Source organism: Lampetra fluviatilis, chromosome 46 (genome assembly GCF_964198595.1).
Source record: "Lampetra fluviatilis chromosome 46, kcLamFluv1.1, whole genome shotgun sequence".
Taxonomy (NCBI): Eukaryota; Metazoa; Chordata; class Hyperoartia; order Petromyzontiformes; family Petromyzontidae; genus Lampetra; species Lampetra fluviatilis.
The window spans coordinates 1,305,591-1,329,813 of NC_136320.1; the positions used below are offsets into that span (position 1 = coordinate 1,305,591).

The 24,223-nt window shown below is 53.0% G+C and overlaps 1 protein-coding gene across 1 annotated transcript in view; it reads left to right on the forward strand.

The window, feature by feature from the left end:
- The window catches only part of PRLR (prolactin receptor), a 59,907-nt gene extending 35,684 nt beyond the window's left edge, over positions 1-24,223 (forward strand). Inside the window, exons 5-9 of the mRNA XM_078876789.1 lie at positions 9,756-9,946; positions 14,281-14,422; positions 18,345-18,441; positions 20,548-20,617; positions 23,075-24,223. Coding sequence (XP_078732915.1) covers positions 9,756-9,946; positions 14,281-14,422; positions 18,345-18,441; positions 20,548-20,617; positions 23,075-24,223 — 1,649 coding nt within the window. The remainder of the gene's footprint in view (positions 1-9,755; positions 9,947-14,280; positions 14,423-18,344; positions 18,442-20,547; positions 20,618-23,074) is intronic.

Sequence of the window (24,223 nt, forward strand, 5' to 3'; positions counted from 1 at the left end):
GTGAGTGTGTGTGTGTGTTAGACCTGCAGTGTGGTGAGTGAGTGTGTGTGTGTGTTAGACTTGCAGTGTGGTGAGTGAGTGGGTGTGTTAGACTTGCAGTGTGGTGAGTGTGTTAGACCTGCAGTGTGGTGAGTGAGTGAGTGAGTGTGTGTGTTCGACCTGCAGTGTGGTGAGTGAATGTGTGTGTGTGTTAGACCTGCAGTGTGGTGAGTGAGTCGGTGAGTGTGTGTTAGACTTGCAGTGTGGTGAGTGAATGTGTGTGTGTGTTAGACTTGCAGTGTGGTGAGTGAATGTGTGTGTGTGTTAGACCTGCAGTGTGGTGAGTGAATGTGTGTGTGTGTTAGACTTGCAGTGTGGTGAGTGAATGTGTGTGTGTGTTAGACCTGCAGTGTGGTGAGTGAGTGAGTGTGTGTGTTAGACTTGCAGTGTGGTGAGTGAATGTGTGTGTGTGTTAGACCTGCAGTGTGGTGAGTGAGTGGGTGTGTGTGTTAGACCTGCAGTGTGGTGAGTGAGTGTGTGTGTGTGTTAGACCTGCAGTGTGGTGAGTGAGTGTGTGTGTGTGTTAGACCTGCAGTGTGGTGAGTGAGTGTGTGTGTGTGTTAGACTTGCAGTGTGGTGAGTGAGTGTGTGTGTGTGTTAGACTTGCAGTGTGGTGAGTGAGTGTGTGTGTGTGTGTTAGACCTGCAGTGTGGTGAGTGAGTGTGTGTGTGTGTTAGACCTGCAGTGTGGTGAGTGAGTGTGTGTGTGTGTTAGACTTGCAGTGTGGTGAGTGAGTGTGTGTGTGTGTTAGACTTGCAGTGTGGTGAGTGAGTGTGTGTGTGTGTGTTAGACCTGCAGTGTGGTGAGTGAGTGTGTGTGTGTGTTAGACCTGCAGTGTGGTGAGTGAGTGTGTGTGTGTGTTAGACTTGCAGTGTGGTGAGTGAGTGTGTGTGTTAGACTTGCAGTGTGGTGAGTGTGTTAGACCTGCAGTGTGGTGAGTGAGTGTGTGTGTGTGTTCGACCTGCAGTGTGGTGAGTGAGTGAGTGTGTGTGTTAGACTTGCAGTGTGGTGAGTGAGTGTGTGTGTGTGTTAGACCTGCAGTGTGGTGAGTGAGTGTGTGTGTGTGTTAGACTTGCAGTGTGGTGAGTGAGTGGGTGTGTTAGACTTGCAGTGTGGTGAGTGTGTTAGACCTGCAGTGTGGTGAGTGAGTGAGTGAGTGTGTGTGTTCGACCTGCAGTGTGGTGAGTGAATGTGTGTGTGTGTTAGACCTGCAGTGTGGTGAGTGAGTCGGTGAGTGTGTGTTAGACTTGCAGTGTGGTGAGTGAATGTGTGTGTGTGTTAGACTTGCAGTGTGGTGAGTGAATGTGTGTGTGTGTTAGACCTGCAGTGTGGTGAGTGAATGTGTGTGTGTGTTAGACTTGCAGTGTGGTGAGTGAATGTGTGTGTGTGTTAGACCTGCAGTGTGGTGAGTGAGTGAGTGTGTGTGTTAGACTTGCAGTGTGGTGAGTGAATGTGTGTGTGTGTTAGACCTGCAGTGTGGTGAGTGAGTGGGTGTGTGTGTTAGACCTGCAGTGTGGTGAGTGAGTGTGTGTGTGTGTTAGACCTGCAGTGTGGTGAGTGAATGTGTGTGTGTGTTAGACCTGCAGTGTGGTGAGTGAGTGGGTGTGTGTGTTAGACCTGCAGTGTGGTGAGTGAGTGGGTGTGTGTGTTAGACCTGCAGTGTGGTGAGTGAATGTGTGTGTGTGTTAGACCTGCAGTGTGGTGAGTGAGTGTGTGTGTGTGTTAGACTTGCAGTGTGGTGAGTGAATGTGTGTGTGTGTTAGACCTGCAGTGTGGTGAGTGAGTGGGTGAGTGTGTTCGACCTGCAGTGTGGTGGTCGTTCAACACAGTGTGCAGGTTGAGACAAAACTGAGTGAAGTAGACCGAGTTTGTGATTGAAGTTCACGGTAGCTGTAGCCATGGTATTAATAGTAGCGATAGAAGAGTGATCAGGAGGTGACTGATCGCTGGTGGGCGCCTGACCGAAGTGAACCGGTGCTAACAGTGGAGGGTGAAACAAAGACGGCCGGGTGTGGGTGTTCTTTTTTCCCCAGCCACGCACCAGTCCTTTCGCGCGCCGCGTCGGCCTTTCGAAGCCGCTCGCTCGCGGCACTTGCCCCAGCAGCCCGAGTAGCCTGTATGGGGGAACTTTGCCTGTGTGTCGGTAGCCTTGGCTGGAGCTGAGTGTCATTGAGGCAAATATTGAGCAGACAAATATTTTACCACCATTGCTTTATTACCTTCAACAAAGCAATGCTACAAGCCCGTTGCCTTTGATATTGTGATCATTACAAGCCGGTTGCAATGTTAGCGGTGAAGGCGTTTCGCTGTTTATGTGTTTGTGGCCGAAAGAGGTGGTGGTGGTGGTGGTGGTGGTGGTGGTAGAAGGTGGTGGTGAGAGCGGTTTATGGTTACTGTTGGAGGTTGCGATTTGTGGTGCTGATGGGTCAGATGAACTCGATATTAGTAGTTGATGATGGTGGTGGCAGGAGGTGTTGATGTCCGTGATGGTGGGGATGTATTGATGTTTGTGGTTCGTGGTGGTGAGCTGTTCATGTTCATCGTGGTGGTGATTGGTGGTGGTGGCGTTGATGGAAATGCTTCTTGTTGATGACTGCTGTGCTTGCACTTCAACACCATTGATTACAGCTGTCGGTCGGACATTATAGAGACATTAGCGGGCATGGCTGGGGGTGGCCACCGAAAATCGTTCATTATTGTTTTGACGACGCCTGCCTCATAGTTATGGGGGGGGGGGCACAAGGCAAATAACGCGAGTGAGTGAGACAGTGAGGACATTGGTCTTCTGATCGGGAACACTGCTGAGCCTGTGTCTACGCATCCCTGTGCGTTTGTGACCGTTCAGGGTCACGGGTTTGGGCTGTCTCATCCCACGTGGTTCAGCCCGTGAAGAGGGGGGGGGGGTGGGTTGTGGAGGTTGTGCGTGTGGTGGGGAGCGGTAGTTCAGCGGGTTGGCGCGCTGCGCTGCGAACCCGGCGCCCCGAGTTCGATTCCCGCTCACGGCCAACATCACTGACAATAATCTGAACCGGTCCTGGACTTCCCCTAGGTCTACTCAGCCTCAAATGAGTACCTGGTGCAGTGTGTAAAATCACCGCCGCTGGGGAGACAAAGGGGGTCGGGTGTGGCGTTTGGCCACCCGCCCCCCTCGTATACTGTGCCGGCCTTCATAGGTGCCGCTCGCTGACAGCACTTGCCCCAAAAGTATGTTGAGGCTACACGGGGCATCTTTGTATTTGGGGGGAGGTGGGTGGGGGGGTCCGCGTCTCGTGTCTCTTTATCTGTGACCTGTGACCTCTTTCCCACACGACGTCACAATCCGCGACGATGATGATGATGACGAGGTGGCCCTTGGTGGTGGCGGGCGGGGGCAGTAGGTGGGCGGGAGGTCGGCGGCGCGTCTCTTCTTTTTTAAAAATCCTTTATATTAAGTTCACTTGCTTGCTTGCGCGCTTACGACCGTGCAAATCTTTCGGTCGTTTTTTAACCCACTTCCCGTGATCCAATCGAGCTGACAATTTATTTTCGTGAAAAAAATGTTCCAAAATTTTCCACTTTTTAGGAAAATTTTTTTTTCATATTTAATTTAAAATACCAATGTGATAAAAATGAAACTCTTACTCAAGAAAAACAGAAATGAATAATAAAATAAAACCGATGCCACGCATATAAAGGATTTATAGTGAAAAACGTTGTTTTTACGGGTTAATTTTTTCTTTACGAAATTCACGTCGTGGTGCCGCTCGCTCGCTCGTGTGTTCTTAATTTGCGGGGGGGGGGGTGGCGCATTAATTGTGTTGAAGAAGCTTTGCTCGGTCGTACGCGGAATGCGCCGTCCGTTCCCCCCGCCCCCCCCCCCGTGTTTACAGAGCGGTTCTCGGCTGCGGCTTCTCGCCAAGTTCTTGTTGTTGATATAGCGCCCAGTGTCCGCTGGTTACATAAAAGTGACATAACTCCCTGCGGGGCACGCGCGCGTCACGCGTCGCCCAAACGAATGCATTGCAGATTGCGCAATTTTGTGGGACCTATATAATGATCGTCGTCGTCGTCGTCAGCTTTGATCAATCCGCCGCTGGATGAAGGCCACCGCCGCCGACCACTTTCGCGACGATTCCACGAAGTAACGATTTCGCCGAGCTCCTCCTGCACGCGAGATGGTCTCCCATCGCTCGTCACCTCCTCCTCCTCTGCGGCGACGGTGGTGGAGGACGTCCTCCCCGGACGCGTCGTTCCGTTCCTCGGCTGCCGCTCCGCTGTTTTTCGCGACCGTCGGCCGTGTAGAATTAAACACTGGCGGCCCCACGTGACAGATGATGCGCGACAATGAAAACGAGCAGAAAAATTCGAGATTTTGCCGAGTGGGAAAAAAATATATATACCGTTGTGCATTCGACGGTCAATTCTGCTCTGTCGATTTACATTTTCCCCTGTGTTTGTGCCAACTTTGTCACGGGTGGTGGCAGTGTCTAACCCTCTCTATTTGCACGCACACAGCCCTCTTCGTCACTCCACTGCTGGATGAGGGCCTCCCGCTCACCGTGACGGGCCGCTGTGGAAGCAAGCGGCCGTTTGCCGATCCTTTCCCCGCGCCAGACAGCGGCGGCTTATTTTTTCGCAAGCGCTCAGTGTTGGAACCGAACCAGTTCTGTCGGCGGATCGCATGTCCTCGCCGTGTCTGGAAAGTAGTGCGTACCCCGGGCTTGTGTGTTCCCTACCCGTTTTGGGATTGGTACGGACCACGCCGACTCTGCCTCTGGCTAGCGGCCGCCCCAACTGTTGCGGCGATAAATCAGACAGAGTCCCACGATTTATGTGTTTGTGCTGCTCGTGTGCGAAACCCATCACGCCCGCCCGCGCGCCCCTCTGTCTCGCCGAGGCCAACAGCCCTGATTTTCAAGTTGTTCGAGGGCCACACCGCCGATCCGCGGGCGTGCGCAGCGCGTGGTGGCGGGTGGCGTAACGATAATGAATTGGGGGGGGGGTGGGGGGGGGTTCAAGAGGACGGGCGTGTAAAGTTGCCCCGGGGAGAGGTCTGCCTAACCCGTGTGTGTCGGTGCGGCCGTTTGCGCGCGCTGTAAAACAAGACAGCCGATTTGAGGGTGATTTGAGAGGCGAGCGTTGATAACATAATGCAAGACAGAGACCGGAGTATCTGCGAGTGATTATTTCGCTTGTCACCCGCGTTATCAATCAGCAGGTCACAGAAAGTCTGCCCGCGTGTGCGCGTGTCTGTGTGTGTCGGTGCGTGCGTCTGTGTGCGTCCTTGTACGCGCGCGCGCGTGTCCTTGCAGGCCGCCGCGGGGAGTGGTGGCGCAGTGGTTAGCACGCTGCGCCATGAACACAGCACTTATTGCCGACCACGGCTAACATCAGTGCAATGATCTGAAACCGGTCCTGGGCCTCCCTATAGGTCGCCTCAGCCTTAAATGAGTATACGCTGCTGTGTGCCAAACATCAGCATTATGGAGAAAAATGCAACGGGGCATGGGTCTCGCCACACCATCCACTCGCGCTGCCGTGCCGGCCTTAACAGGTGCTCGCTAACAGCACTTGTCCCAACAGCCTGTGCAGTCTACACTGGGGATCATTGTATTCAGTGTATCCATGAGTGGGTACCTGTGTGCATGCATCTATGCATTGAATCCTTGTGTGTGCGTGCATGTGCTTGTGGGTGCTGCCCACCACCAGCCGCCCCCTGTGTGCCATGCGGGCCTTCATAGGCACTCGCTGACTCTGTTGTGCTCGTATGGGCCTCCCGGACAGGACTTGCCCCAACAGTCTTAAAACGGGCTCCACGGGAGAGCGGGTGATATAGTTGCGTTTGTGCTTTAAAATTCAACTCCACCCCCCTCCCCCCGAGCAGGTGATCAGGTACAGGGCGCTTTAATCCGTGAGTGGGTTCTGGTTGTTTGTGTCCTTTGGTTTATTGTGAATCTCGAAGGCCCCGTGGGACAAAAGAAATGGAGGTTGTTTTCGCTCATTAAGTCCACGAAGCCGCCACACCTGCTTGCTCGCTCGCTCTCCTCTGCTATTCCAATGGTTCACCCCCAAACCGCAGAACAACGCGGAGCGATCCACTTGGCGGCCTCAATCTGCTGCTGGTCGTTTGCCGGTGCCGGTCCCGGTGCCGCTCCTGGCACTGGTCCCGGTGCCGGGCCAGTGTTGGTCCCAGCGCTGGGCCCAGTTCCGGTGCTGGCCGCCTCCTGCCCATCTCGTCAGCCGCACGAGCGCTTGATTCGTTCTGCAGCTGCCAGTATGGCGGCGGCGGCAGCGGTGGGTTCTGTTAAGGCTCGCGGCCGACGTTAGAAGCGCTCGGAGGCTGCATTCAGTGGTTTCCGCGGTTTCGTGATTTACGACAGACGCTCACCGCCGCCAGATGACCATCCGTGCCATCGTCCTTCGTGCGGCAAGATGTTGATGTTGAGCAGCAGCTATAATTGTCCACCCAGTCCGGATAGTTTCGAGTTTATTTTTATTTTTGTTACACAGACGACGATGGTCCCGACTCGCCGTTTGCCCGGTTGTTTTATATGGGAGGTCCGTAGTGCTGCGCGAGCTACAGCAGCAGCAGCAGCAGCGGCAGCGGCAGCAGTAGAAGCAGCAGCAGCAGCGGCAGCAGTAGCGGTAGCAGCAGTGGCAACAAAAAGGACAAAAAAGTCGACTTTCAGGAGAACGAGTGCAACAGGGACCTCAAGGTTTATTGCACAACTGACGAGGTGTTCAACGGTCGTAGACGTAGCACAAGCGATCCTAAAAAACGTCGTGCAAACATTGCAGAGCAAGAGGCAAGAGAGATGATAGCGTCAGGAGCAGCAGAGTGAAAGTGCCTCTACGGGTCTCTGTGTGAGTCGATTATTTCTGTGTGAGTCTTTGGGTCTCTTGTGTGAGTCTATGGGTCTCTGTGTGAGTCTATGAGTCTCTGTGTAAGTCTATGAGTCTCTGTGTGAGTCTATGGGTCTCTGTGTAAGTTTTTGGGTCTCTGTGTGAGTATGTCGGTCTCTGTGTGAGTTTTTGGGTCTCTTGTGTGAGTCTATGGGTCTCTGTGTGAGTCTATGAGTCTCTGTGTAAGTCTATGGGTCTCTATGTGAGTCTTTGGGTCTCTATGTTAGTGTATGACTCTGTATGTGACTCTATAGGTCTCTGTGTGAGTCTATGGATCTCTATGTTAATGTATGGCTCTATATGTGCATCTAGAGATCTCTGTGTGAGTGTATTGGCCTCGATTGTATCGAGAGTAGCGGAGTGATGCATCGCTGTGATGATGCCTCCTCCTTCCTATTGGTGAATCGGGCATCGAGTCTCAGAATCAGAATTTTAATCTTTATTTAGACAGGGGGCATTCGATGAGCTATGTCCAGTAGGGGCGGATCAGCAAGTTAAGTTAGATGTCCCCATGGTCCTGGTCTGGGTGGTGACCACAGTCGCCGCATCGTCGCATCTGTCACGAGGATTCGCACGTTTGCCTACGAACGGTGCGAAATAATTCATATTCTTAGGTTTTTTTCGGTAAAGTCACGTAGGTAAAAACATTAAAAAGTAAAATAAAATAAAAAATAAAATAATAATAAGTATGCGGCCCTTGCCCCACCACCTTCTCCAACCATTATATAAACGGAGTGGTAGCTCCTGCAATCTCTTATTTACTTGATACAGCTGTCGTGGCTGTGACGGTACCACCTGAAGACGGAAGCTTGTGTTGCCTCCGAAACGTCGTGATTTTTATTTTTTATTTTTTTTTATTTTATTTTGCTTTTTAATGTTTTTACCTACGTGACTTTACCGAAAAACCCTAAGAATATGAATCTTTGCAGTCACGAAAGCTTCAAATCTAGAATTGGTGCGAAAGAAGTTCAACGCACAGTACATACATACGAGGAGGCGTTCGTTCGTGGCTTCTTTGTGAACTCCGTTCGGCCTTCCAAGCGCCATCATCGGGGCTGAAGTTGCATTGTTGAAAGTTTGTTACTTTGTTTCTGCGTTGCGAGTTACCCGAGAGTTCATCGGTGCGTTCCTTATTTTTTTAAATTAATTATCGTAATGGGCAGCCACTCCTGGACTTGCAAGCCAGAGGTCGCCAATTCAACTCCCACCACCTCCCTGCGGCAGGGCAGTTGAAACAGTGGGGATGAGTTTATTATTTCCCCCTGCCCCCACCCCTTCGATGAATGGCAGCGTGCGTGTGGTGGGGTTAAACGTGGGCACTCCCACCTCTTACAACGTCCAGCTTGGCGCCGTGATGGTGAGATGTTAGCTACCTCACCTCGCATACAGCAGGTCGTGAGTTTCGATCCTGACCCTGACGCCTGGTGTATATTTGGAGTTTGCATCTCTCTCTCCCCGCAGTCGCGTGGATTTTTCCCTCCACATTTAAAATCAACGTGTGTTTAGAGTATTTGGCTGCTATAAATTTCCACGCGATAAGCCACTTGGTTGAGCTATCATTTGTAGTGGCCCGGGCGCTTCTGAAAAAGAGCTATGCAGCTCAGTGGGCCTCTTACCTGATGAAGGCCCACGGTGCAAGGAAGGCCGACCAGAAGAGTCCACCACTCCGCCTTTGAGCGGTGGACTCTGCCGTCAGCAGCGACGGAGTGAGCGAGCGTGCGATTGCAGCGCTGCTGCGCCTGTAACCTTTGTGCACGTAGTAAAATTGACCTAGTTTGTTGCGTAGATCAAAGCCAGTTGGTTTAATTGGAGGACGCATGTTGCGCAGCGCTGGGAGGCCACTTGAGATGCGTTGCGAGCGAGGCTCCTAATGAAGCCTCACGCTTCACTTCCACGTTTTGTTTGTTAACGGGCCGCAAGGCGCCGAGTTGGAGTGATTTCAATTTTAATAACGATCCTCCAATTTTTTGTTGTCGTTGTTGTTCGTCACTCCGTTAATGTCGCGCGTGCGCGCGCGCGGAGCATGTTCGCCGCATCCTGCCGCGCGCGCGTGCACGTGTACACGCGCACAGACACGAGCGTGTTTGTGTGTGTGTACACGTGCACACGCGCACAGGCACGAGCGTGTTTGTGTGTGTGTACACGTGCACACGCGCACAGACACGAGCGTGTTTGTGTGTGTGTACACGTGTACATGCGCACAGGCACGAGCGTTTTTGTGTGTGTGTACACGTGCACACGCGCACAGGCACGAGCGTTTTTGTGTGTGTGTGCACGTGTACACGCGCACAGACACGAGCGTGTTTGTGTGTGTGTACACGTGCACACGCGCACAGGCACGAGCGTGTTTGTGTGTGTGTACACGTGTACACGCGCACAGACACGAGCGTGTTTGTGTGTGTGTACACGTGCACACGCGCACAGGCACGAGCGTGTTTGTGTGTGTGTACACGTCTACACGCGCACAGACACGAGCGTGTTTGTGTGTGTGTACACGTGTACATGCGCACAGGCACGAGCGCAGGCGTGTTTGTGTGTGTGTACACGTGTACACGCGCACAGACACGAGCGCAGGCGTGTTTGTGTGTGTGTAAACGTGCACACGCGCACAGACACGAGCGCAGGCGTGTTTGTGTGTGTGTACACGTGCACACGCGCGGCAGGGTGGTGGGGCGCGGGGGAGCGGCGGCGCTGCGGTCGCCGCTCCACGCCACGAACCCTGCTCAAGGACAACATCGAGCGACCGAACAACCAAACCGGGGCCTGCCTCCCCCGAGGTCGACTCGGCCTTTAACGAGTACTCGCTGCGTGCGTACGTGCATTGTGCTCCACAGCCCAGACCAATCCCCCCAGGAACCTAACGTGGGAGCTGGTGGGCGACGAGGCGGGGGAGGGCGCCACAGAGAACGAGCGTGGCGAGGTGCGCCTGCGCTGGAAGCCACCGCCGGAGCCGGACATCCGCAGCGGGTGGATAACGCTCGAATACCAGATCCGCCTACGGGACAACGGCACCCTCAACTGGACGGTAAAGGCCCGCGATTTAACCCCTTTCGCCCGGGAGGTGTCCTTCGCGGAGACGGAGCAGGTTGAAGTGCCCTTTTCGAAATACGACGTGACACGCCAGTGTGCCCAAAAGAAGACGTTTGTTGAATCGATGCTTACCACGTGTGTACGTACGTGTGTTGAATTTCACTCGCACCGCACTGAGCCAACCCTAGTAATTCGAGGTACCACCCGCTATTATAGTGATGATCTGAATTATTATTTTTTCTATCTACGTGACTTTCGCGAAAGAACCAAACGGTATGAATTCCTGCAGTCAAGAAAGCTTCAAATCAAGAATGATCTTAAATGTATACGTCGCTTGCTTAAATTACTCTTACAACTCAAAAAAGGCCTTGCGTCTCATCTCCAACATTCGATGGGCACCTCCAGTGGCAGCTGTCCCTGTGCAACACAAAGGTGGCTCAGCAGTGAGCATTCGTCTGCCATTATTTTAAAAAAGAATAATTGGACGACATCGCCGGTGTCACACGACGGCCCACTCCTGTGAATCACGTCACGCGATTTTTGACGTCCACCGCGAAACGCAGGCGGCTCGGATTTTACAGTTAATGAACGGACACATTCGGCGATGTTAACCAGGGCGGCCGCTTGGTTTGAACCGAAAACGCGTTCCCCGCTCGGCATACGTCGCTGCCACCGTGCGTGTACGGTGAACTTTTTCCACGCCGTACGTAGCCAACCACGCTAAGCGGAGGGTGCGGGGGACAACAGCAAACGAAACACAAAAATCAGTTCTAAACAAGTGAGTTTGTCAATCTTTCCGATGATTTAAAAGTGCGTAGCTCCCAGTGCCTTCCTCATATCGGAAGGGAGAACGTTCCAGACGGCCGCAGAAGCTCAACCTTGGCTGCCCCACAAAGTTTTTGTTTCCTCACCTCAGGCCGCTCACTGACCTCCTTGGCCCGACTGGACATCTGTGAAAAAAAAAGCTCCACGGCTCATCTGATTCCTCTGGGAAAAAAAAAAAAGTTTCCGATTATGAAGATTTCCCGAACGCACCTTCCAACGACATCTTCCCCCCTCTCCCTCCACCCTCCTCCCTCCTCCTCCGTGCGCGAAAAGAATAAACCCCCGGCAAATCGGGAAAATGAATTTCAAACGAACGAGATGGTTTCACGTGTCGAATGACCTTTGCGAGCACGTGCTTTGGCCCCCCTCATTCGCAGCTCCCCCGCTTAATTAGAATCGAGAGAGAGACACAGAGAGACAGAGAACGAGCCCGTGCCTCCTGAGGCCTTTGGCTCATTTAAAACAGCGGTGGCTGACGCGGTCACCGTGACCCTTGTTTTAACGACCACCACCCACCCCCCCCGCTGTATTTCATTTCCGAACATCGTTTCCCCATTCCGCTCTTGCGGAGTTTGACGCTCTTGAAAAGTGGCGCGTGGGTGCGGGTGGTGTCAGTCTGTGTTGTGTGGCCGTGTGTGTGTGTGGGGGGAGCAGCGGTGTCGCGGTTGGCCCGCCGCGTTACGAACTCGGCAACCCGAGTTCGATTATCCGAACCGGTTCTGGGCCTCCTCTAGGTCGACTCAGTGCCTGTTGCGGTGTGTAAATATCATCACGAGGGAGACAAAGGCGGCCGAGCGTGGTGCTGGCCACCTACCCCCTCGTGTGCCGTGCCGGCCTTCATAGGTGCTCGCTAACAGCACTTGCCACAACAGTCTGTGCAAGGCTATAGGGGTGGGTCTTTGTCTTTTGTGTGCTTGTATATTTCTTCATGTGCGTGTGGGCGTGCTCGCAATTAACCACGGTTATCACTCAATTGTACGACGTTTCCAACTGAAAAAAACCCATAATAATCGACCCCTTAGGATATTATTATTTGATCAAATCGTTTGATTTTCTTTTTACCGTCTCCCATTAGCTGACAATTCCGACGATGGGGCTGCTCCCCTTTACGCCCGAACACCAGCCTACTGAGCTGTACAGCTTCGCGGGCCTTACCTGGTAAAGTTTTAATAAATAAAAGCATAAAACCCCGTGCGTTCCGTTGCATTGCATCATCACCACCACCTCCAACAGTCTGTTCGTGCTATTTGGGGGATCTTTGTGTAGCAGTTGGCACGCTGCGCAACGAACCCGGCGACCCGAGTTTGACTCCCGCTCACGGCCAACACCATTGGCAATTATCTGAACTGGTCCTGGGCGCCTCCCCTAGGTCGACTCAGCCTCAAATGAGTACCTGGTGCAGTGTGTAAACATCGCCAAGAGGGAGACAAAGGCGGTCGGGCGTGGTTCTGCCCACAGACTCCCTCATGTGCCATGCTAACAGCGCTTGCCCCACTAGTGTGTTAAGGCTATAGGGGGATCTTTGTCTTTGTGTGCAGGCATGTGTCTATCAGTGCATATGTTTGTGTGCGTGCGTGCGTGCTTGTTTTTGTGTACGAGTGTGCGTGTGGGTGAACGCCTGTATTTATATGTGTGTGTGTGTGTGCATGCGTGTTGGTGTGCGTGGGAGTGTGTACGTGCGTGGGTCTTTCTATTAGTGCATGTGTTTGTGTGTGCGTATTTATGTGTTTGTGATTTGCGCACGCGTCAGTGCGTATGTGAGACGTGTCGCGTGTCTGGGCGGCTTGTTGATGGGTTGCTTAGCAACGTGAAGTGTTATTGGCGAGGAATGAGTGACACGCGCACACACACTCACCAATCCGGTCTGCCTTCCTTGCACCGTCCCTCTCTCTGGATGTGCTCATCCCCGTGTGCGCGCGCGCGTGTGTGCATGCATATGTGTGCGGGTGCACACGTGCATGACCAGGAATAGCGTAAAATATGCTTGCATGTGTGCCTCGGTGTGTGTGTGTGTGTGTCTCTGTGTGTGTGTCTTTGTTTTTGTGTGTGTATGTGTCTCTGTGTGTGGGGTGCGGTGGCGAAACGGTAAGCGCGCTGCGCTACAAACCCGGCAACACGAGTTTGATTCCTGCTCACAGCCAACACCAGTGACTTTTCCGAAACGGGCCTGGACCTTCCCTAGGTCGACTCAGCCTCAAATGAGTACCTGGTGTGATGTGCAAACATCGCCGCTGGTGTGAGACAAAGGCAGTCGGGCCTGGTGCTGGCCACCCACCCCCTCGTGTGCTGTGCCGGCCGTCGTGGGTTCTCCTCGCTAACAACACTGGCCCCAACAATCTGTCGAAGGCTACACAGGGGATCTTTGTCTTTGTGTGCCGGAGTGTGTTGGCGCTGTGGCACACACACGTGAGTCACATGGATGATATGTGCTCCCACGTTGGGCAGCGCACTCGCGTGTTTTTGGACCCAATGTTGATGGTTTAGCACGGCCGTAGGAATGCTAAGGTTGGCGCTGCCGAGTTTACAAGGAACGCTCTGCACCGGGGGGGGCGGGGCAGCATTGGCTACGGAATGCGCGTCACGACGGGCCTCCAGCAAGTGGCGGGGGAAACGCTCGGGTCGTGAAGAGGTGGTAACGGACGTGTTCGTAGGGGCGTGCCGGTTGGCGTCGAGGAGCGGTGGCGCCGCGACTAGCAGCGTCACCGCTCCACGAACCCGGCGGCCCGAGTTCGATTCTCGCTCATGGGGCTGCTAACCTAGGTTGACTCGGCCTCAAACGAGTACCCGGTCCGATGTGGAAACATCGCCGCCGGGGACCAACGGGCGGCCGGGCGCGCGCTCGGTGCTGGCCACCCGCCCCTGTCGTGTGCCGTGCCGGCCTTCACAGCGAACAGCACTTGCCCCGACAGTCCGTTGTAATCTTCTTGGTTCTTTCGGTAAAGTCACGTAGAAGGGAAATAATGAAATAATAAAAATAAAACATAATAAAATACAATTTATAATAAAAATAAAACATAATAAAATACAATTTATGATGTGTTTTATTATTTTTTTATTATTTCCCTTCTACGTGACTTTACCGAAAGAACGAAGAAGATGAATCCCTGCAGTCACGAACGCTTTGAATCGAAATTTAGTCCGTAATAAGGTTTCATATTCTTAGGTTTTTTCGGTAAAGTCACGTAGGCAAAAAATGTACATTAATAAAAGTAAAATTAAAATAAAATAAAAAATCACGACGTTTCGGAGGCAACACAAGCTTCCGTCTTCAGGTGGAACTGTCACAGCACGATAGCTGCATCAAGTGAGAGTGTTGCCTCCGAAACGTCGTGATTTTATTTTTATTTTACTTTTATTAATGTTCATTTTTTACCTACGTGACTTTACCGAAAAAACCTAAGAAGATGAATCCTTGCAGTCACGAAAGCTTCAAATCTAGAATAATAAGGCTACATTAGCGATCTTTGTCTTCGTGCCCGCCCCCTCCGTGCGTACCTGTGGCAGCTGCGAGAGGAGCACGTGAGCGTCATGCACCACATGCTGCTGCGCCCGCGGCCCGGACGTCCCCTGGAGGTGCAGGTGCGGTGCAAGCCGCGCAACTTGGGCATCTGGAGCGAGTGGAGCGAATCGCTGCTGGTGATCACGAGTACGTCTCCTCTTGCGATCCCACCACCCCCGCCGCTCCGTCCGTTCGTCGCCCGTCACCCGTCGTCGTCACGACTACACTCGCTACTCACGCCATCGTCACAGCGCACGGCGATCGCGAAGGAAGGCGCCGCCATCGCCGAGTAGACGGGCGAATGGTTTTGCCGCGGCGTTCCCCCGATTGAGTCATTTGCGCGTAAATGTTTCCCTCTCGTATTTTTCATATTTTCGATCGTAACACCGCAACGCACGGCTTACTCTTTTTCGAACAACGTCGCGGGGTCTTTACCTTCGAGCGTGAAGCAGACGCCGCAGTCGTCGTATTCACTGTTAACGCATCCGCAGTATTAACCAGGGCGGCCGGGAGTCTGGAACCGCAAACTTCTGCAAATAAGCGGCAAGCATGCTCTTGTTCGGCCACGGCATAACAATAGGTGTTAAGATGTTAAAACACCAAACAATCATTTCAAAGACAATGCACGTATTATCAGAGCATGTTTTTTTTTTTGCACGATCGCCACAAGTATGTGTGGTTAATGCAGACAGGATTCCTTGAAAAATAATTTTGTTCGGTGTTGTAACATCTTAACACCTTGACTTGAAGCTTTCGTGACTGCAGGAATTCATATCCTTTGGGTCTTTTGGTAAAGCCACGTAGGTAGAAAATGAATAATAAAAAATATTATTTTTAAGTTTTCTATCTACGTGGCTTTACCAAAAGACCCAAAGAATATCTTAACACCTGTTTTATTGCCAGAGAGGGTAAAACCTATCGCCAACGCGTTGCCCAGTCCGCCAGGCCCTGCAGCTGCCGCACAGATGATACACATCGCCCTCCAAGATCTTCCCATAGACTCACACAGAGACCCATAGACTCACACAGAGACCCAAAGACTCACACAGAGACCCATAGACTCACACAGAGACCCATAGACTCACACTGAGACCCATAGACTCACACAGAGACCCATAGACTCACACAGAAACCCATAGACTCACACAGAGACCCATAGACTCACACAGAGACCCATAGACTCACACAGAAACCCATAGACTCACGCAGAGACCCATAGACTCACACAGAGACCCATAGACTCACACAGAGACCCATAGACTCACACAGAGACCCATAGACTCACGCAGAGACCCATAGACTCACGCAGAGACCCATAGACTCACACAGAGACCCATAGACTCACGCAGAGACCCATAGACTCACACAGAGACCCATAGACTCACACAGAGACCCATAGACTCACGCAGAGACCCATAGACTCACGCAGAGACCCATAGACTCACGCAGAGACCCATAGACTCACACAGAGACCCATAGACTCACACAGAGACCCATAGACTCACACAGAGACCCATAGACTCACACAGAGACCCATAGACTCACACAGAGACCCATAGACTCACACAGAGACCCATAGACTCACGCAGAGACCCATAGACTCACACCGAGACCCATAGACTCACACAGAGACCCATAGACTCACACAGAGACCCATAGACTCACACAGAGACCCATAGACTCACACAGAGACCCATAGACTCACACAGAGACCCATAGACTCACACAGAGACCCATAGACTCACGCAGAGACCCATAGACTCACACCGAGACCCATAGACTCACACAGAGACCCATAGACTCACACAGAAACCCATAGACTCACACCGAGACCCATAGACTCACACAGAGACCCATAGACTCACACAGAGACCCATAGACTCACACGGAAACCCATAGACTCACACAGAAACCCATAGACTCACACCGAGACCCATAGACTCACACAGAGACCCATAGACACAGACAGAGACCCATAGACTCACGCAGAGACCCATAGACTCACACAGAAACCCATAGACTCACACAGAGACCCATAGACTCACACTGAGACCCATAGACTCACACAGAGACTCATAGACTCACACAGAGACCCATAGACTCACACAGAGACCCATAGACTCACACAGAAACCCATAGACTCACACAGATACCCATAGACTCACACAGAGACCCATAGACTCACACAGAAACCCATAGACTCACACAGAGACCCATAGACTCACACAGAGACCCATAGACTCACACAGAGACCCATAGACTCACACAGAGACCCATAGACTCACGCAGAGACCCATAGACTCACACAGAGACCCATAGACTCAGACAGAGACCCATAGACTCACGCAGAGACCCATAGACTCACACAGAGACCCATAGACTCACACAGAGACCCATAGACTCACACAGAAACCCATAGACTCACACCGAGACCCATAGACTCACACCGAGACCCATAGACTCACACAGAGACCCATAGACTCAGACAGAGACCCATAGACTCACGCAGAGACCCATAGACTCACACAGAGACCCATAGACTCACACAGAGACCCATAGACTCACACAGAAACCCATAGACTCACACCGAGACCCATAGACTCACACTGAGACCCATAGACTCACACAGAGACCCATAGACTCACACAGAGACCCATAGACTCACACAGAGACCCATAGACTCACACAGAAACCCATAGACTCACACAGAGACCCATAGACTCAGACAGAGACCCATAGACTCACGCAGAGACCCATAGACTCACACAGAGACCCATAGACTCACACAGAGACCCATAGACTCACACAGAAACCCATAGACTCACACCGAGACCCATAGACTCACACTGAGACCCATAGACTCACACAGAGACCCATAGACTCAGACAGAGACCCATAGACTCACGCAGAGACCCATATACTCACACAGAGACCCATAGACTCACACAGAGACCCATAGACTCACACAGAAACCCATAGACTCACACCGAGACCCATAGACTCACACTGAGACCCATAGACTCACACAGAGACCCATAGACTCACACTGAGACCCATAGACTCACACAGAGACCCATAGACTCACACAGAGACCCATAGACTCACACAGAAACCCATAGACTCACACCGAGACCCATAGACTCACACTGAGACCCATAGACTCACACAGAGACCCATAGACTCACACAGAAACCCATAGACTCACACAGAGACCCATAGACTCACACCGAGACCCATAGACTCACACAGAGACCCATAGACTCACACAGAAACCCATAGTCTCACACAGAGACCCATAGACTCACACAGAGACCCATAGACTCACACAGAAACCCATAGACTCACACAGAGACCCATAGACTCACACCGAGACCCATAGACTCACACAGAGACCCATAGACTCACACAGAAACCCATAGACTCACACAGAGACCCATAGACTCACACAGAGACCCATAGACTCGCACAGAAACCCATAGACTCACACAGAGACCCATAGACTCACACCGAGACCCATAGACTCACACTGAGACCCATAGACTCACACAGATACTGGACATCTGTGATAAAGAGCTTCATAGCTCATCAGATTTCTCCAGGATAAATAAAGATCTTGATTCTGAGACCCATAGACTCACGCAGAGACTCATAGACTCAGAGGGGCACCCAGTTCTGCCCTGACCAGTCTCCCACCATCTGCTCTTCGGCCTTCTCTTCCCCTTGGTCGCTGGACTCGAGGAAGGCCGCCACCCCAATGCCTGTCTGGGCAAATCAGCCCTCGCGCCCCCATCCTGCACGCTCGCCCCACCGCTGTCTCTGCTAAATCACACAGACAAACATTCGCCTGCCCCGTATTCTCTTCCGGATTGCTTCTCCTGCCTTGCCGTGGAAAATTCCCATCATCCGTCAACAGACACAAAGAGCTCGGATGCCAAAAACTTCTTATCGGGCTGCTTACTTGGTCATATCGCCTCTGCGCGTGCTCGAGATGACGCCTCTGTCGCGCTACAGATCGCTCGCTCGCTCGCTCGCACCTGACCCACAGTGCCCGTGTTGTGTCTGGTCGCAGAGGGCTGGGACCTGCTGCAGGTGCTGCTGGTGCTGGGGGTGCTGGTCTCCTGCTGCCTCCTCGCCACGCTGCTGCTGCTTCTCCGCTGCCACACACGGTTACCCGGCGCACCGCAGCGGCCGCTCGCGACGCGGCCGTCACACACGACACCCCAGTGTTCGATTGAAAGCTTTCGTGACTGCAGGGATTCATCTTCTTGGTTCTTTCGGTAAAGTCACGTAGAAGGGAAATAATAAAATAATAAAATCATTCTCACGACGTTTCGGCCACAACGCAAGCAGCCGTCCTCAGCTGAGCTTGCGTTGTGGCCGAAATGTCGTGAGAATTATTTAATTATGTTTTATTTTTATTATTTTATTATTTCCCTTCTACGTGACTTTACCGAAAGAACCAAGAAGATGAACCCCAGTGTTCATTTTGAGAACGGGATCGGCGTCGAACATATTCGACTGCAATCACCACTACTAGGCTACAGCTGCCCACTAATATCACTACCACTATCACATCACCACCACCACCATGATCGTCTCCACCACCACCACAACTAGAATCGCCACCCCACGGCCAAAAGTGCCACCACTGTGACAAAACGGACAAACGGAGGCGTCTCAATGAGCACACAGAGCGAGGTAAATAATTGAGTAACGCAAATTTGAGACGGGGGAAGACCAAACATGCCCATTGGCTATAGATGTACTTTGCAAATATTTACTATTCTATTCTTGCGAATGGCAATATTATTCAGTAGCTCAATGCCAATGTCGAGGTCCTGCTGCTGCTGCTGCTGCGGCGAGAGGGCTTCAGCAGAGAGAGAGTTCGTGTGGTGCTGCTGTTTCTCCTCCTCCTCGTGCTCCGTTGAAGGAGCGCAGACCACTGCGGTTACTGTGCGGTCGATGGTTCGGGTTGCGTGACCACAATCGCGGCGCTGTCACTTGTGTCTTTAATGTATCTCTACGTATCTCTACGTGTCTCCCGTGAGCCTCTATGGATTAACTGTGTGGTCCCCAGTGTGGTTTGCTTGGCCACAATCGCAGCACTGTGGCTTGTCTCTTTAATGTATCTCTATGTGTCAATCTGTATCTCTACGTGTCTCCCGTGAGCCTCTATGGGCTTACTGTGTGGTCCACAGTGTGGTTTGCTTGGCCACAATCGCAGCACTGTGGCTCGTCTTACTTCACCGATTGGCTGAGTTGATAAAATCGTGGTGGTGGTGGTGGTGGGGAATTGCGCGCCCCTCACAGCAACATGTACCAACCAACGCAGAATCCGATTGAATGTGCGACAGCTCCAGTCGCATAGACTGAGGGAGCGACTCTGTGAGACGTCCACAGACTGAGACTCGGCTGGAACTGCACAGAACTGTTGGTTGGAAAGCGTTAACGAGCAGAGTCTGATTGGCGATTGGCAAGCCGTTCCCATAGCGTACTTGTCGTCCGCAAGGCGTGACGTTACTCAATTCACCCACAGCCGCAGCGAGTTTTGAGTTTATTTTGTTTAGCCAGGGTGAGAGCTCAGGAGAACCAGGATGGGAGTCGCGTTTTGCCGGAGATGAAGAGTGACCTGGTCATCACCAAAATGACAAAAGTGATACAAATTTAAACCGGGTACGGCAAATGAAGCAAATATCAATTTGAAAAAAAGCAACTGTCACGTGATAAATTGGAAACAGTGCACAATCATAATCAAATATTTTCTGAAATAGATTTCCAGCAACAAAAGTTAACTGTGACGCATTACTTAAAGAAATGAATCATGGGAAAATTACGTTTCAGAAACCAGTTACAAAAAACTTGAGTTACATCAAAATACATTCACGCCACATAAGTGTTCCTTTCCTGTCGACATCTCTGGGCCGTTCACCAGCATCGGTGTCAACAAGCCCCGACTCTTGCTGATGAGACACTAAACGTCGAAACCGGCCCCTCTCCCCTCCCCCCCCCCCTCCGGAGTTGTCTTGCATTACACCTGATTTAACTGCTGACAAAATATTAAAAACATCGCTCCTCCAGAAGGCTGCGTGCGGCTGATATGATGTGCAAAAAAACACAACGCGCAAATATTTATTTATATTACATTTATTTTTTTGTTATTTGTGTGTGGAGGGACGAATGCGAAACTGCCTGTCCTGTCACGTGACCCCCCCCCCGCCCCCCCACGTGTGCATCTCGCTGACTCTACTTCGTTGCCTCTCCGTGAATGTCAGGATGGCCAAGTGGCTGTTCCCTCCGGTGCCCAGCCCCCGCATCCGCGGCATCGACCCAGATATGCTCAAGGTACTTGACTGGAACACGCCACTTTACTGGCACACACAAAGGCAAACATTCGCCGACCCCCCCCCCCCCCAAGTCGTGCAGACTATTTGGGGCAAGCGCTATTCCAACGCGGTGCACAAAGTCACGGTGGTGCGTGACCAGCGCCACTCCCGCCCGGCCGCCTGTGTCTCCCCAGTGCTGATGATTACCCGTCAGCACCGGGCAAGCATTTAAGGATGAGTCGAACTTCGGGGGGCCCAGGGCTTGTTTAGAAATTCGTCACCGATGTTGGCCGCGAGCGGGAATCGAACTTGGGTAGAGCCGGGTTGGTAGCGCAGTCCGCTGACCGCCGCGACACCGCTCGCATACGCACATTCTGCATACGTTCATGTGCGTGGCCGACTTATATAACACACTGCCCACTCCCACATTAATATATATCCGCCCAAACAAATAAAAGCACACACATAACCGCACATGCCTGCCGTCCACCCCCTCATACACGCACTGACTCACACCCCCTCTTTCAAAACCACACACACACACTCCACTTACAAGACAAAGATCCTCCGTGTAGCCTTAACAAACTGTTGGGGCAATTGCTATTAACGGGCGCCTATGAAGGCTGGAACGGCACACGAGGGGTGGGTGGCCAGCACCACGCTCGGCCGCCTTTGTCTCCCCAGTGGCCATGTTTACACACCGCACAGGTACTCATTTAAGGCTGAATCTGTCTAGGGGAGGACCAGTTCATATAATCGTCACTGGTGTTGGTGACAGTGAGCGGGAATCGAAGAACCCCAGTCGCCGGGTTCGTAGTGCAGCGCGCTAACCGCTAAACGAACCACACTTCTGTTACACACACACAGGCCACACACACACACAGGCCACTCACACACACAGGCCACACACACACAGGCCACACACACACAGGCCACTCACACACACAAGCCACACACACACAGGCCACTCACACACACAGGCCACACACACACAGGCCACTCACACAAGCACCAACCGAGACTTGCCGGAGGTACTTGACTCAGAGCACCCCACCCCTCCCCTACCCTACCCAACACACGCCCAGACACGCTGTGCCACACGCACACTCACACACCTCTTCCCCTCCACCCGCACCTCCTCCACACCTCGTCCACACCCCGGCGCACGCGTGGGCTGGGTGCTAAGCGGGGGCTGCCCGCACCGTGGGTGCCGTGATCATTTTCGTATGATTAAAATATTTCTCGGGGGATAATCCCTGGGGATGGAACGGTCTCTCGTTTGCAAGGGGATTGGACGAGGCAGACGGTGGATGCATGGCAGTGGCGCAAAACGAACATTTTAAACTGTCACCATCTATAGCCCGACAAAAGGCCCACAGTAATCGTATCTTTGGCCACTTTTGCAAATTGCTGTAAAAATCGTGCGTTGAAAAATACAGCTATTAACCGTTACACTGGGAGATTTTCAAAAGGTTTTTTTCAAAAGTATTTGTCGCCGCGATTTTCGTGGTTTGTATAATTACCTGAATGCTTGTCGGGTAACTGACAACGTAGTTCTCTGCGCTCATAAGCACTGCTGGTTTGTAATGTTGCGATGATTTGTGCACACGGGGGTGGGTGCTTAGTGTCGAGTGAACGGCGCGGTATTCATCTCGGCAAAATCGCAAACGACGCAATGAAAATGTCAAATGCGTTCACAAAGTTGATATCGCGACGAGTGTCGTTGTCTTCAGGGGGGGGGGGGGGCGGTGACGTGGCTTAGCGGTTCGAGGTTCACATTCGGCGGCCGCCCTGGTGAATGAAGTGACTTGTAACGACCGTAAATATTTGCCTGTGGACGCTAAAGATCCCTTACGATGGTAACCGAAAATGAGGAGGCCACATGTGCTGGCGTCGTGGTGAAAAATCTGCCAAATTTGAAAAATAAAAATATACAGTGCAGTACTCAACAAGTTGCTTCACTGGGCGGGGTGGTGGGGGGAAGCTACAGAGCAACATCACCCCCTACTGGTGAACTAATGTCCATGCATGCTGGCGCTGCTGACATTGTGAAGTACGGAGAGACACATGCCACTAGGGAGCCCCTTAGCGAGACCACAGCGGGTCGTTGAAATGATTGAGATGAGGTGTGACGTAGTAAGATTTGTGCTGAAATCCTCGTCCTGAGTATGAATATCTTATCGTAAACATTTCTACCGTGGCCGCCTCCACGCCCCTCCGCTACCTTTCGCAGCGTCGCCCGGTAATCTCCAAACGTTTAATCCGCGAGGAGACGCGATTGTAAAAAGACAATCGACTTAAAGTAATAACGTACATTTTTTAAATATTTCAATACCTTTAGTCACAATAAAGAATTTTTTTATGATTAATATATGCATGTATACAGCACTACTACAGCTTTTCTCACGACACTAAAGGGCATTGGAATGATGTAAACCAAACTCCGTACGTGGACTGTGCATGTGTATTCACACAGAAGGGTCCGGTGGAGGAGTTCAACCGCATGATCAGCTCCTTCCATGGCTTCGTGTCGCCGGTGATGCACGACGACCCCTGGCTGGAGGTCACGGAGGTCACCTGCGAGCGTGACACCCTCCTCGCAAAGGTCAAGGGGGGGTGGCGGTCGACCGGGCCGGCGACACCGACGCATAGTCGCCCCGTGTGGCCCGGCGAGGCCGCGGCCGCCGCGGCGGCCACCATCGAACCGGATCTTCTCGGCTACTTTCACGGCGAACTCCCCGAAAATTCTGCCAAATCTACGCCCGACGCCGGCGGTGACGACGATCGGCAAAAACACGGTGGTGGTGGCGGCGGCTCTGAGGCGATGCGTCCGGCTACCACGCTGCCTGGAGAGTGTTACACGCAGGTGTGGGACGTGAGCCCCGACGGCACGGTGTGCCTGGCCTCTCCCGCCGCCCAAGCCCTACGACCGGCGGCAGCGGCGCGCCCGGCCGCCCCTGCGGCCCACGCCGGCGAATCCGCCGGTCCCAAAGAAAGCGCCGAGTCGTCCGCGAACCGCGGGAGAGACGTGACGGTGTTGCCGACGGGCGCGGGGGATTCTCAGTCCCCGCCGTTTGTTCTCCAGCCCCCCGCTCTGGCGATTACCACCACCACGCCGCCCGCCCGCCTGGACCCGATGATAGCCAGCGCCACGCACGTGCTGCCACCTTCTCCGCCATCTCCTCCTCCCCAGAGCCACCGAGCGGAAAGCTCGTCCCGTCGCTCCGATCCCCACGATGAGAGCGACGCCACCGCCACCGCTGGTGCCTCCTCCCCCGACGACGACGACGACGACGACGACGACCGGGACGACGCGACATCCCTCCCGCCGCCGCCTGCCCCCCACAACTCGTCAGACAGGGCCCCCCTCCGCTCGCCGGACTCGCCGCCCCCGGTGCCGGACTACACGGCGGTCCACGCGGTGGACGCTCACCAGCGCCTGTTCCTGGACGCGCGCACGGACGTCGTCAAGGGCAACGGGGATGCGCACAAGGGCTATCTCCCGCCCGAGCAACTGCGAGCGCTGCTGCTGGCGTCAGCCGGGGTGGGGGTGGGGGTCCGGGTCGGGGTGGGCAGCACGCAGGGGTACGTGGGGGAGGAGAGGGCACGCTTCGTTCGCTCGTGA